The following is a 14,827-nucleotide window of genomic DNA, read 5'->3' on the forward strand; positions in this document are numbered from 1 at the left end:
CAGGCCGAGAGGCCTCTGAGTATCCCACTGTCTGTGCCTGCTGGTGTGACTGTGTTAACCCCTGGCAGTGGAAACAGCTCACCTGTGGCCTTTCTAAGAAGCCCGTCTGAACGAACTTTATGCTTTAAGTCTGTGGGGCTCAAAATTTGCTATGAGTGACCAGGGACACCTGGGGATGCACCAGGGGTGTCAACGTGCTAAGGGTCCTCCGAGCAGCAACTGTACTTGATTATTTGAAGGAGAAAGAGTTTTGAACTTGTGCTGCTTAAAAGGATTTATTAATGTAGAAGCAAGCACAATTCAGTGCTCACTGCCCTTTATTGGGGTGGGGGGGGGTCGGGAAGAGGTAAACATTAAACGACAAGACAGAAAATCATTTCATGCTGATTGAAACAATCTCCTGAAATTAAAATAAATCTGATATTAAATCCTGATAAATTTATAAAAATAAATTCTGATATTAAAATAAAAGCAGTAGGAGGCTAAATCTATGTGCATTTTTAAGACAGAACAGGAGATGCTGAGAAATGTTCACCTTGCAGAGGGACCTCTCGTCTACAGCCCTCTCTCCTTATATAAAGTGGCTTATGCGAATGTTTGAGAAACACAACTGGAGGTGATGGGAACCTGGGAAATCCTCCAGGAGGGAAGTGACTTGGTTGTCATCTAGAACGACCACCCTGGGGTGAGCCTGCATGTCTGCAGGTAGGCTGTAGGCTGAGGCAGTCATAAGGTGACAGGGATGAGGCTGGGCTGTGCTCCCATGCTTGTGCCCCATACAGGAGAGGGGCATTTGCCCCGAGGCTGAGGACACCCCCCAACACCCCAAACAATAAGCTCAGGATGAACAGGTGTCATGGAGGCCACCTGGCCTCCCCTCCCATCCTCCACCCAGCCCAGCACTCACTGGTGGCAGCTGGGCCAGCCAGGCATCCAGGAGTTTGAGGAGAGGTGCATTTGCTCCCTGTCATCCTGTATCTGGAGCCGGATGGGCCGTCTCAGTCCCCAGGCAATGTTGAGGAGCCCTTCGATGATCAGAGCCCCTTCTTCCTGTGGGGATCCACATAGGTCAGCCTCTTTCCCCAGAGAAGCCACCCTCAGGGTTACTGCCAACCCTCCCCAATCCCCTCAGGACCCAGCTCCTTGAACACAAAATGCCCTGGACACTTGAGCCCCAAACACCCCCCCCTTCTTTGGGGTCCTGTCCTCCCCTGAGGGGAAATCCATTTCTACCTTCTCCAAGGCACAAGGCCATGGGCCCAGCCAGGAGAAGCCTAAGGCATGTCCTTCCACTGCTCGGCCCATGCCTGGCCAGGGGCACGGCTGGGGACAGAGTAACTGAGTCCTATGTTCCACAGGGACCCAGCTGCTTCCCAGCAGGTACATCCACACAGCGATGAGGAAATAGTATAGGGAAGCATGGCTGTGCCAACACCAGGGCAATGCAGAGCACTTCTCTGCTTACCACCATTTGTCATGCAGGGTGACATGCGGGGATCTCTGGTCCTGCTCCCCACATAAGAACACAGGACATGGTGAGGCCAAAAAGGAACACCCATGGAACCATAGGTAAGGGAGTCATACCACTATAGTGTCACTGGTGGCTGGGTTGGAGACACAGGAAGCAGGACCCACACTGTCCGCAATCCGCCGTCCTAACTACAATCCGCTCTTGCTAGCTCAGCCACCATCTTCTTGCTAGCCCGTTTACTGCTAGCGTAGCCACAGCAGTTATATTAGTGGCCAATGGCTCACTGGTTACATCTGATGGCCAACTAGTCACAGTTGATGGCCATCCAATCACAGTTGGCTATTTACTACCTGAGCCAGCACCTTTCCACGTGAGGCCGAGAGCCTGGAAACTGCACTCCTGGCTCTGTCCCCACACCATTCCTGGGTTGGGGTCCCATGGTCACCAGTTCCTACTGGGAACATGCCAAGGGTGCTGGATTCCATGCCCACCAGAGCAGAGCTGGGTGTCAGCCTCACCCTTCTCCCCACACTGTTCCCAATAGGGGGCAGAACCCACCCCCAGATTTCCAAGCTGGGTCTTTTCTAAGGCTAGTCTTGTATTTCTCACCACTTGGGTCATGGCCAGCCTATGTCCTACAGAGGCACACACACTCAGAATATCTACAGCAGCTCTCACCCATGTCCCCAGCCAGCCTTGATTTCCTTACGTCTGCGGATGGCATGGCTATTCCCCTGCCACCAAATCCTGAGGTCCTAAAGACTGATTCCTGCAGAGGCAACTTCCCTCAGTCAGCTCCCATCCTACTACTCAGGTCCTTGATTCTGTTTCTCTGACCTATTTCAGGTTCCTGTCTGTGTTTGCCCACCACCTGGCTCTCTGTGCCCAGGTCAATCGCCCCCCACATGTGTGCCTGGCCAGGATGCTTTGTCTGCACCCTCAGAGCACCTACCAGAAACTTTCTCAACCTCACCCTTCCCCAGGGTGTGGTCCTCCCAGCGACCCGCTCCTAATCTGCTTTAGTACTAGTCTTTTGGCAACGAACTCTAAACATAATTCTCCCATTGCAATCTCAAGCACTGTGTTAGAGTCACAAATTCCATTTCTTTCTGCTCATTGGCATTGAAAGCTCTGTGAGAACAGGCAACTTAAGGGGAATTCATTTCCCAAGCAGGGCTTACAGAGGTGTGCTGCAGTGTCGACTTCATGGCTAGTGATAGTTTAGAACACCCTGCCATCCATAGGGAAAACAGTTCTGCTCTGTTTAAGTTTATCAAAACTACACACAGCTTTTGGAATTGCCTTGCCTAATTTGCTAAAAAAGAAGACAAACAACAAAAGAAAAACAGAGCTGTTTTTGATAACCACTGATGTTATACAGGCACAGATATGTAACTAGCCCTCCCTGTAAAAGAAAGGCTAGATTGATCCACAGGAGGTAAAGGTCAGTGTGTGTGCCCTCCCACTGCCCCAGCACCCCTCAACTGGCCCCATCAGGATGGAGGAGGGGCCCTGTCAGCCTGCAACTGTCTCTGATCAGCTCAGAGGAAGCCTGAGGTCAGAGCAGAGGGACCTTCCGGCTCTTGGGCAGCCCTCACCACACAGTTGGGGAAGTGCATGCTGGGGGAGGCAGGACCAGAACCCGGTCCCGGGGCCTCGAATTTCTACAAGTTGGAAGTCATTCTGGGCCCTTCAATTCTGTGTCCCAATCAACACTTCCCTCTTCAGTTCAGCCTATTGGCTGATCTGCTAATTGCTAACCATTTCAAACAGAACCTGAGAAACACTACAGGAGCATCCACTTAGCAGAGCCATCAAGGTGGGAACTGTCATGTGTAATTGAAATCCTGATCCCCTTTTCTGACGCCCTGCCATGCCTTTGCCCATCAGGAATACGCCATTCAAAATGCAAGAACTTGACTGCCAGCCCCTCCTGCTTGCCTTGGGAGTCTGGGGACTGTTCAACAACCAGACCTCAGGACAGGCTGCTGTCTCAGTGTCTTGCAGGGTGGCATGCGGGGTCTCTGGTCCAGCTCCCCACATAAGAACGCAGGACATGGTGAGGCCAAAAAGGAACACCCATGGAGCCATAGGGGAGTCATACCACTATAGTCTCGCTGGTGGCTGGGTTAGAAGAGACACAGGAAGCAGGAATGTGGGGACAGAGCCAGGAGTGCAGTTTCCAGGCTCTCGGCCTCACGTGGAAATGTGCTGGCTCAGGTAGTAAACGGCCATCAACTGTGATTGGATGGCCACCAGTTGTGGCTAGTTGGTCGTCAGCTGTAACCAGTGAGCCATTGGCCACTAATATAACTACTGTGGCTAGGCTAGCAGCAAATGGGGGCTAGCAAGAAGATGGTGGCTGAGCTAGCAAACAGCGGAGTGTGGATTGCAGATTGCAGAGAGGCGGATTGTAGCTAGCAAGTGGGGAGTCGGTCGGTTGGCAGAAAAGTGGACAGCAGGTCGCATGTCGTGTGAATCCAGCCTCCAGTGAGACTATAGTGGTATGACTCCCCTACCTATGGCTCCGTGGGTGTTCCTTTTTGGCCTAGCCATATCCTGCGTTCTTATGTGGGGAGCAGGACCAGAGACCCCTCATGACGCCCCACATGACAAGGAGCCACACTGTTCGCAACGCTCACTGTGCCACTTGCAGGCTAAGCCACCATCTTCTTGCTAGCCCCCATTTTCTGCTAACGTAGTGTGGGGGCAGAGCCCCAGAAAGTAGTTTCCAGGCTCTCGGCCTCACATAGGCAGGTGCTGGCTCAGGTAGTAAATGGCCATCAACTGTGATTGCATGGCCATCAGCTGTGGCTAGTTGGCCGTCAGCTGTAACCAGTGAGCTATTGGCCACTAATATAACTGCTGTGGCTACGCTAACAGAAAATGGGGGCTAGCAAGAAGATGGTGGCTGAGCTAACAAGAGCAGATTGCAGAGAGGCGGATGCCGCCAGAGAGAATATAGTGATATGACTCCCCTACTTATGGCTCCGTGGGTGTTCCTTTTTGGCCTCACCATATCCTGCGTTCTTATGTGGGGAGCGGGAACAGAGACCCCGCTGGGCGCCCCGCACGACAAATGGCGCAGTGAGCAGGGTCCCCCGCACGACACGTAGCCACAGCAGTTATATTAATGGCCAATGGCTCACTGGTTACAGCTGACGGGCCAACTAGCCACAGCTGATGGCCATCCAATCACAGTTGATGGCCATTTACTACCTGAGCCAGCACCTTTCCATGTGAGGGCGAGAGCCTGGAAAATGCACTCCTGGCTCTGTCCCCACACTCAGTGACTGTTTTCTTCCCTCTGGAGGTACAAGGCAGGTGTGTTCCAGGTGGGCCCCTGTCTGACACAGATCTGAGGTCTGTCTGAGAAGTGCATGGTGCCTGCTTTTTACCAAAAGCTTTCCCAGGTTTGCCCACCTGGTCCTCAGCTGCCTCTTGTGCTGGTGTCATGCGGGGTGTCCGGCGAGGTCTCTGCTCCTGCTCCCCACAAGAGAACGCAGGACATGGTGAGGCCAAAAAGGAACACCCATGGAGCCATAGGTAGGGGAGTCATATCACTATACTCTCGCTGGCAGCTGGGTTGGAGACACAGGAAACAGGAGCCACACAATTCTCAACCCTCACTGTGCCGCTTGCAGACTCAGCCACCATCTTCTTGCTAGCCCCCATTTTTTGCTAGCCTAGCCATAGCAGTTATATTAGTGGCCAATGGCTCACTGGTTACAGCTGACGGCCATCCAATCACAGTTGATGGCCATGTACTACCTGAGCCAGCACCTGTTTATGTGAGGCCGAGAGCCTGGAAACTGCTTTCTGGGGCTCTGTTCCCACAGCTGGCATGCTCACCCCTGTAGAGTGTGGCTTCTAACGCTGCCCAGGTGCCCTCTGGTCTCCCTGGTAACTGCCCCTTCACCCCATGTACAGCGGCTAAGTCAGTCCTTCGAAGCAGAAGCCACGACTGTTGCACCCTTGCTCAAACCCTGCAGTTTCCTTCCCTCCCACTCATAAGGAAACCCAGACTTCTTCCCACGTGTGCCAGTCATGTGGGCCTGTCGTGCGCGGAGGCTTGCTCGCCGCGCCATTTTTCAGGCGGGGCGGCCTGCGGGGTCTCTGCTCCCGCTCCCCACACAAGAACGCAGGATATGGTGAGACCAAAAAGGAACACCCATGGAGCCATAGGTAGGGGAGTCATACCACTATGGTCTCACTGGAGGCTGGGTTCACCGGACACGCGACCTGCTGTCCGCCTTTCCGCCGACCGACCGACGACTCCTCCTCCACTCTCTCGACTCTGTTCCTCCCCTCTCTTCCGCTCTCTTCGGCTCTCCTCTTCCACTCTCCTCGGTTCTGCTCGGCTCCTCGGCAATCCTCAGCAGTCCTCGGCTCTCCTCCGTAGCCGCAGCAGTTATACCAGCGGCCAATCAGCTAACCGGCCACAGCCGACAGCCAATCAGCCACAGCCGAGCCAGCACCTTTCCACGTGAGGCCGAGAGCCTGTAAACTACTCTCTGGGGCTCTGTCCCCACAGGGCCCCTTGCTGTCCCCCGAGCACTTCCTTCATAGGGGCTTTGCTGCCCTGTCCACCATGATTGCACAGCTCCCATCTGTTCAGATCTCTACTCAATGTTCCTGCTTAGAGAGGACACTGCTGACCACTCTCACAGGGGCAGCTTGTGGGGACAGAGTCCCAGAGAGCAGTTTCCAGGCTCTCGGCCTCACGTGGAAAGATGCTGGCTGTTATTAGATGGCCATCAGCTGTGGTTGGGTGGCCATCAGCTGTTACCGGTTAGCCATTAGCCACTAATATAACTGCCGTGGCTACGCTAGCAAGTTGGTTGGTTGGCAGAGAAGCAGACGGCGGATTGCGGATCGGGTGGCTCCTGCTTCCTGTGCCTCCAACCCAGCCGCCAGCGAGAATATAGTGGTATGAACCACCTATCGAGGCTCTGTTGGTGTTCCTTTTTGGCCTCGCTGTGTTCTCTGTCCACCTGCTGAGAGCGGGAGCGGGACCAGAGACCCTGCATGACACAGCAGCACTGTCCTTTGCAGCTATTAGCAGTGTGTGAAATGACAGCACCTATCCTCTGAGCACTGATTGTCCCCATCACCAGAAGGAGAGCTGTAGGATGCAGTATTTTGTTCACTGCTGGGCTCTCTAGTTACTGGTGTATGGAAACACTAATTAGATATCTGGGAACAAGGAAGCAAACGATCTCATTTGAAAGCATCACATCTGGGAAGTAGCAAAACCATGCGCACTGTCCTTGGTCCCAGACCAAGATGGGCAGGTCTCACCCTGGGGCAGCCCAAGGAGCCCTACTTCAAAAGCCTCCAGCTGAGCCCTGCACTGCCACCTCTGGCAAGGCCTCCTCGGAGTGCAGGCCCAGGGCTCTGCTGGATCCAGCATGAGGCCGCAGTGTCTTGGGCTTGCAGGGCTGGTGCATGTGCAGTGGGGAATGCCTCTAGGCGGTGGTAGCAGACCTAGGCTGCCAGGGAGAGCCCCGTGGAGACCCCTGCCCCTCCCCCCCAGTGGCCTGGGCCTGAGGTGACCAGCAGTTGAGCTGTCCCCACCCCACCCTGCAGAGTAAACATTTCCAGTGCTTCCCACAGGCACAAACATTTGCTGCGGCTGGTAGCTATGCCAGGCCCCGCCTGCCAAGCTGTTTTCCTCTGGGAGCCTTCCTGAGTGTTGCTATTTTGGGCCCTCATGACAGTAATTGATGGCTGGTGGAAAAGTATAAAAGCAGCTCCCGGGCCTCAGGTTCACCAGACGGTTCACGGAGCATCCTGCTCCGGGCAGTGGCACTGTCCTCACTGTCCTCCTCCCAGCTGCTGGACCCCTATTCCTTTGTCCCAAGCTTCCTGGTGCTTCCCGTGGCTGTGCTTGCTCATCCAGCATCCCTGCTACTCCCAGGTCCCCTCAGCTACAGGTAAGAGGAAGCAACTGCTATCTGGTTTGAGATAAAATAAAAAGGCTTTGTGTATCGGCAGGGCAGTTCTCAGCCTGGGACGTGCACAGCCTCACTGCTGGTTACTAGGCACCGAGTACAGTTAACAGCAGTGATAATACCTGTTGAGGGCTTTATATCATAAAGGGATTTCTCACGAGGTGTCATTCCATGTGATTCTCACAACATCCCCGTGAGGCAGGTATTTACACCCCTGTTTTATGGGTAAGTGGAGACTTGGAGAGATGACCTTGACAAAGTTTCCCAGGTAAGGCAGTGGCAGGCCTGGTTTTAGACCCAGGTTTCCTCTGACTTCAGTCCATTAGGCTGGGTTCCCGTATTTGTACAGGTTCTTAAACAACAGAATGATAGTGTTACGTAATGTCAGCAGGAAGGAAGGGCCCAGCAGTTGGTGCCTAGCCTTGGATCTGCAGACTTCAAACTGTTATCAGGCACACTATTCACACAGGCAGCCTCAGCTGAAGCGGGGTGGGGGGCACAGGGGGGATGTCAGGGAGGCATGGCAGACCCTCACCCCCAATTCTCTGTCAACCAACAGGTTGCTGCCTCCCTGTCCATGAGGTCCCGGCTTCTGCTTTCTGTGGCCCACCTGCCCACAATCTGGGAGAGCTTGGAGGAGATACTGCCTGGGGGGCCTGGGCAGGAACCCCTGGCCTCCCTCAGCCTGGATGACTACATGAGGTCCATTCGTCAGCTGGCACAGCCCACTTCAGTGCTGGACCAGTCTGCAGCCAGGGCCCGACTCAGCAGACCCCACTGGCTATTCCAGGCCAAGGAGAAGAGCTGCCCCACCGGGTCCCTACAGGACATCAGCACCTGCTTCCGCAGCCAGCAGCCCACACTGCCTGGGGCTGGCAATGCTGATCCCCTGGACTGGCTCTTTGGGCAGTTCCAGGAAAAGCAGCTAAGTTGGAGGGACCCGCCAAGGAGGACTGGCTCCTCTGCTGACCCCTGGGGTCCACACGGACAGATGGACAGCAGCAAGGCCCAGGGTGGCCCCAGAAGGAGGCTCTGTGATGCCAGGGTACCAGGGCACTCTCTGGAGAGACCATCAAGGGACTGGCACCAGGGTTCCTGGGCTTCCGGGCAACACAACCAGGCCACAGCCTCCCCACCAAGGTCACGCCCGAGCAGCACCCTCAGAGCTCTCTACACGCACCTCCCAGTGATCCATGAGCTCTGACCCCGCCCTAACCATGGCTTCTGTATGGAGCACGCTGCTTTCCCCACCCTCCCTCCCCTGAGATGGCACTGCCTCTGGCAGGTCTCTGGGAGGAAAATGTCTTTCCGCAGGGGCTGCCTGCTTTGAAAATTCTGAGTGAGACCCCAGCTCTAATAGTGAGAACAACCTGTCTTACACGATGCGGTGTTACTGATCCCATTTGTATTGCTTCTTACTGGCCGCCTTGGGCAAGTTATTTCATGTCTCTGTTTCTCGGTTTTCATGGGCAAAACGGGGATTATTAATGGGACCTGCCTCCTAAGCTGTTGGGACAAATAAATGTTCCCCACCCACGATGGGGCACATGTTACAAGCCCATATGTGGAGTAGCTATTTTCTATGTAGGGAAACAAGGTTGGAGGGAGAGGAGAAGCGATGTCTCAGCCCCCCAATAGCTTCAGAGCGAGGCCCTGGACACTCCCAAGTCAGCTCCTTGGCCCTCACCTTCAGAGCCCATGTTTCATGAGGCCCAAGGGAAAACATGGGATCTCAGCAAGCACCCCCACTGTGTTTCAGGGGGGACCTGTCACTGAGTCACTGGGGGATACCTCAGTGGCTCTAGCTCGCAAGTCCTGTTGTGCCATTAGGTGAGTTTCCCCTAGGCTAAGGGCCAAGAAAGAACCTGTACCAGCTCAGTCTGCAGGGTGCCAAATGACTGGACCAGATGGCCCTGTCCCCACCTGTATCCATCCTGACCTGCCTCCACCCAGGGGACCTCAACTGTGGGGTGAAGTGCAGGGTGTTTTCTAGCCACCCTGTTCTCAGGCAAGTCCAGGGGCCAAGGCCTCACTCCATATATCCTAAGGCCCAGGCCAGTCCTAGGTCCCCCAGAGACTGGCAAACCTCAGTTCCTGGAGGCAAGCAAGGAGGTGAGGGTGAGGGTTAGGGGAGAGGGAGGATTTCCCTCCTCAGAGAGGCAGGCGAAGCGTGAGAGAACTCAAAAGCATCAGGCCTGAGAACCTGTCACCCTGTTCCCTGGGGCTGGGCCAGAGCTGGCTGACCCTGGTCAGGGTGGAGGGGACAGAGAGGGGGACAGAGAGGAGGACAGAGCTGGGACCGCAGCCAAGCTCTCAGCTTCCTCCATTTCCTTGCTCTGCAGACTACCAACTATGTTTGTTTTTTTCCTTTCTTTTCCTTTTAATTTTTTCCCCTTTCCTTCCTTTCTTTTTTAAAACTATTTTTAAATTGCTTTGGACTTTAAAAATGTTAACTGTATTCTTTTATATGTGTTTTGTAGGGAGGCAGAATGTAAACCACACATTTAGGAGAAAAGGTTGCAGACAAGAAATTTACTCAGTTTCCTTGTTTGTGAAATGGGGCCACCAACATCCATCCTTCATACCTCACAGGAGTTGGGGAAACTGGACAAATGAAGATGGAGTTATAAGCACTGCATCATCGGTCACAACCTGGGAGGTGTCTCAAACCTGCAGGCCCCTGACCTTCTCCAGCAAAAACGTGCAGCCTTCAGCCAGAGCATCCTTAGGAGGAGGGGAGGGCTGACCTACCTTAGTGGGTGCCTGGCTGGTCAGCAGACGGGCAGGTTCACTGGGCCCAGCCTCACTGCAGCCCCTTCTGTGAAGCAGCGTGAAACTGGGTCAGACAGAGGGAACTAGGATGACTTGGCCAAAAACCCCACAAGCTCAGGAACCACACTGCTGTATTTGGGGAGGTCAGACAGGAGTGAGGCCCCAGGGCTCAGAGCTCCTCTACTAATATCTCTCAGTGTGAAAGAAGTAAATGGTACCTTTAGAAGGTGCCAAAAAGATTGAATGAAGCGCTGGGGGAGGGGCTTCTGGCAGTGTCACAAGCTCCTTCAGGACAGAACAGCCTCTGGGAAGAAAATCCTCATGGTCAGGGGAAGGTCTATACAGCAGTCTCACTCTCCTCCTACCCACCACTGGAGTAGGGAAGGACACAATGCCCCACCAAGAGGTGGGGCAGGCTGAGAAGACTTGGGGCTCCCAGGGAACATGTCCACTGGATGAGCACTCGCCCAGGGGCCAGGGCTCTGTCAACTGCCCATCATTACCTTTCTTGAGCAGGTGGCCTGGGACTGAGGATGGAGACTTGGTGCAGTGCCTAGTAAGGGCCACCAGGAGGAGCTTCGAGCCCACTGGGAGCTGAGCACAAGGCTGGGTGGGTGGGAGGCCGGCTGCTGGAGAAGCCACAACGCACACAGGAGGACACAGGGTCCTACTGCCTCTTGCTCACACAATTAGTAATTAGTGATGTATTTATCCAGTGATGTTTCCAAGTGGTCCATTTTTTTCTCAAGACACCTACCAGTCTGGTTAAAACACTTTGCGATCTTAAAAGGTACAGATTGCTCCCAGTTGCTTACTTTTCATTGTAATACAAGAAAAATTATCCCAAAGGCAAGGCTAACAATAGAGGAAGCTATGCCTTGGCCTCCTGAGTGGGGACTCCCTTGCATCTAGCTCTTTGGAAGCTGAGGGAAAGTTCACAGGGAAGCACTTGCCCCAGGCGTGGCCCGTGCCCACTGACACACTCCATCTCTCCAATTTCTATGGACCCTGGATGAGACAGTGGAGGAGAAGGTGCCCCAGACTGTAGTAGTCAGGCCGCAGTTGCTCCAGGGGAGGCCCAGTGACAACATGGAGGGTCTCTTCCAGGGCCCCACATGGCTGAGGGCACACCTGGTGCTCAGCAGCCTGAGGGCACCGTAGCTTGTGTGCCTGCCGAACACTAGTGATGCTGTTGTTGTATTATAAATGTCTGTGCTCAGGCCTCGAAGCCACACCAGCACCTTTCACTTAATGTAGTGACACCTTGCTTGAGAGGCTTAAACTCTGACAGCCTCAGTCTCTTTGTTGGGAAAATGGTGGGTCCTGTGTTGCAAAACTCTTGTACAGTACTACAAGTAAAGCAGAGGCAAAGTGCCTAGAGCCCATCTGCCCTGCCCTCCGGGCCTGCGGTGCCCAAGGAGAGGCCTGCCTGGGGCGGCCCTGCAGCAAGGACCTGGAACAGAGGGTTCCCCAAAGTCCAGGAGGCCTCAGGTCTGCATTCTGAGAAACTGCAGAGGCCGGGATGCTGGGTGGTGGGTGGGGTTGGAGGGACTTGTCCCAGGAACCAGTCATGCATTTCAGTGTCAGAACTCCATGCCTCCCATTCCTGCAGCCTAACTTTTTGGTGCCTGTCACCTCCCAAATACACACACTCCCTCAGGCTGGCACCCCTTGGCTGTTAAGGCTGCAGAAGGTTCCTGAAAGGTACTTTCTGGCTCCAGGGAGATCGTCAGACATCACACCTTTTTCAGGGTTGGGAACATGAAAATCCCTGCCTGTGGGATTAACTTCCTATTGCTGGAGGCTGTCAGGAACACCTCTTCCCCATGGTGGGGTCCCCTACTTCTCCATGTGGACTGTCCCATCACACACAAACACAGGGCACAGGCTCGGGGCTTCCCTTGCAGCTGCTCCTGCAGAGGGGGTTGTTGTGGGGAATCCCAAGTGCCAAGGCCAAGCTCTTAGGCCAGTGGTTCTCAAAGTCGGCCTTCCTGAGGATCCCCTGGAGGCCTGGCTCAAACGCAGATGGAGGGTGAGGAGAATCTGATTGGGCAGGCCTGGGGGAAGGAGGGTGATGAGACCTGCAGCTCTAACCAGTTCCCAGGTGACTGAAGCTGTGGGTGTGGGGACTGCATGTCAAGAGCCACCATGGTCTCAGAGCAATTCCTGAATGGCCCAGAGCGGAGGAACGGGGCGCAGCCAGAGGACCCCACTCTATGCCTGCAGCACATTAGCACCCTGGAGTTCAGGATTCAGCCCGACTCACTCCAGGCCTGCCGGCTTCTCATCCATCTCTTATGTCCAGGACTACACTGCCTGGGGCGGGGCACGCAGAACCAGGCGGGCACTTGGGCCCAGCTCTGGAGGCTTCCATTAAAGTAAGAAGAGAGACAGTGAGACCAGAGGGAGCAGGGTGCTGGGATCAGAGTCCTGCCGCAGCAGTAAGGAGGCAGGTCAGGTGGGGCTGGGTGTCACAGAGGCTGCTCTGAGGAGGGAAGACTGTGAGCCCAGAAGCACATGGACGCACAGAGGAGGTGGGGACAGTGGTTAGGGGTGGCCCTGGGCCCTGTGCAGGGTGGGCAGGTGGAGGGGAGGGGGTGCGTGAGGTTCCTGTTACTCAGGTCATGACAGGCAGCACAGCACTGCCTGGACCAGAAGCCAGCAGTTTCCCTCTGTCCAGGCTCCTGAACCATGACAGTGGCTTGGCCTGGCTAAACGTGTGTCTCAGGTGGCTGACCAGTGCAGTCTGGCAGGTGGGTCCCAGCTGGCCCTCCTTTGTGCCACTGGTAGGTGACCCCCAGGTGCCCAGGGCTTCCCAGACACTGAGGTTCATTGTCTGGTCTGGAAACTACAGAAGGATGTGTGGCTGCATAACTAAAGGAAGCAAGGATGAGTGAACAGTGTGGCCTCCACCTGGATGAGGGGTCTGTGGGTCAATGGGGACTTGAACTGCCCGTTCTCGTGTTCAACAAAAGAAGGGAAACCCAGAGGCTGCTGGCTCTCGTCGGACACTGACCAGCCAGAGAAAGTCCAGGAGCCAACCTGACCTCAACCTCAAAAACCCCCCGAATAAAACCTTACCACAATCAGACTCCCCAGCAGGCTTTACAAATAAATTGAGTCAGACCGAGGTGGGGGCCAGTGGTCTGAGCTGGGTTCCCATGTGAAAGGTCTGAAGGTTCTGGATGGTGGAAGACCAAACCTCTACTTGACCTTCCCAGTGAGCAGCTCCCCTAGCCTGGGCCCGCTGGTCACTCCCTGAAGTCCACCTGGTGTCACAGGGTATGTTTTGCCTACAGATGTGTTTTGTTTAGCCCAACTAGGGTTTGGAGGTTTGGGAAATTCCACATGAAATTGCAGGTATGTAGCTTCCTTTGAGATATCAGGAAGCGTTTGACTGTGCCAGCCCAGCCCACAGTCCTGCATAGCAGCAGTGAGGTTGATCTGACTGCCCTGCAGACGGGATCGCGCTCGCCCGTGTCCCCCCACCCCCACGCCAGCCCTGCCTCTCCCACTGGGGCCACTGGGCCCTGTGAGCATCTTTTGGGGAGCACTCCTCCATTTCAAGGCTTTCCTCTGATGTTTATTCTGATTGACGAGCACAGAGACTCTCCTTTCACTCCTTGATTGGCCTGTGAACTTGGGCAAGCCAGAACCTGTGCTGAGCTTCTTATCTGTGCTGTGGGATGGGTGCTCTCAAGATTTCAAACTCCAGTGTCCCCCAGTGTCCCACCTAGACTAAGTCCCAGCTGGAAGGAGAATGCTGCAAGGTGATTTCCACCTGCTCTGAACTCTCACAGGGATGTTCTGAGTCTCTGTACCTCTTATAGGGACATCAAAGGAGAGATCCTGGCTGCTGGTCACCTGGTCCCCAACTCAGAAGACGGGTGACCTTACAATTCATTATCCAAATGGGGACACTTCTGAGAGTGAAGGGGATGGTCTTAATTATCCTGGAATTAAAAGATATCAACCAGGACTGTCTTCTGCAAACCAGGATAAATGGTGACTCTATGAATAAAGGAGAGAAACAGGCCTTACCTCTCGGTGTCTCAACTGAAAGCTTCTGCCCTCATGGTAGCAGTTGTAGGTTTTCAGCAGGCTTATCAGCTCCGACCTACGGGGAGAGATGCATACATACTCTTGGAGTGTGGCCAGGCCTTGGACAAGGCATTTATCTTCACTGGCCTCAGTTTCCTCGTTTATAGAATGGGTGTAATAGTACACTTCTTGCCGGCCACACAGAATCGGTTAAGAGACCAGCCCACACAGGGCACACGTCCTTCAATCTTTTTGAGGATTTCACATATCAGCCCTCCTGGAAGACGTAGGGGTGGGCCTGAAAGGGAAGCAAAACTCACAGATGGGCCACATCATTGTACCTCTAGGGTATCTTCACACTTTCACTATTGCAGATAGGAATTCCTGACAGTCTCCCTGTGCTGTACATATAAGTCACTTCCTCAGATAAATCCCCTGGGCTTGGATTACTGGCATCTTAAAGACTCCTGCTTTTCCCCCATTTTACTTCCTACAAAGACCTGATGTGGCTGCTGTGGAGACACCATGAGGGTGCCTCTTCCCCATCCTGACTTCCTGGAGGTATGATCAAGGGATGAAGATGACAGCA

The 14,827-nt window shown here is 54.3% G+C and overlaps 2 protein-coding genes across 7 annotated transcripts in view; one reads left to right on the forward strand and one right to left on the reverse strand.

Annotated features, from left to right (window-relative positions):
* RASSF4 (Ras association domain family member 4) overlaps nt 1-14,827 on the reverse strand; it is a 44,635-nt gene that overhangs the window by 17,794 nt on the left and 12,014 nt on the right. For 5 of the 6 annotated variants that reach the window (XR_012497951.2, XM_019710292.3, XM_019710291.3 and 2 more), the window contains 2 exons: nt 14,239-14,314; nt 908-1,050 (listed from right to left, as the gene is read on the reverse strand). Coding sequence is in view for 5 of the 6 variants with exons in the window: in XM_019710292.3 (XP_019565851.3) it covers nt 908-1,050; nt 14,239-14,314 (219 nt within the window). In the remaining variant the exon portion in view is untranslated. Of the gene's footprint in view, nt 1-907; nt 1,051-10,176; nt 10,244-14,238; nt 14,315-14,827 lie in introns of all 6 variants that reach the window. The other variant, XM_088792150.1, reaches the window with a different exon arrangement.
* DEPP1 (DEPP autophagy regulator 1) lies at nt 7,152-13,289 on the forward strand. Its single transcript, XM_019710294.3, has 2 exons — nt 7,152-7,407; nt 7,985-13,289. Exon 2 carries the CDS (start codon nt 8,003-8,005, stop codon nt 8,627-8,629), a length of 627 nt encoding a protein of 208 aa, XP_019565853.2. The 5' UTR covers nt 7,152-7,407; nt 7,985-8,002; the 3' UTR covers nt 8,630-13,289.

This window comes from Rhinolophus sinicus, chromosome 15, assembly GCF_057876585.1.
Source record: "Rhinolophus sinicus isolate RSI-liver-muscle chromosome 15, RSI-T2T, whole genome shotgun sequence".
Taxonomy (NCBI): domain Eukaryota; kingdom Metazoa; phylum Chordata; class Mammalia; order Chiroptera; family Rhinolophidae; genus Rhinolophus; species Rhinolophus sinicus.

Excerpts from the sequence above, each read along its gene's own strand:
- DEPP1 (XM_019710294.3), top strand. The coding sequence starts at position 8,003 with ATGAGGTCCCGGCTTCTGCTTTCTGTGGCCCACCTGCCCACAATCTGG.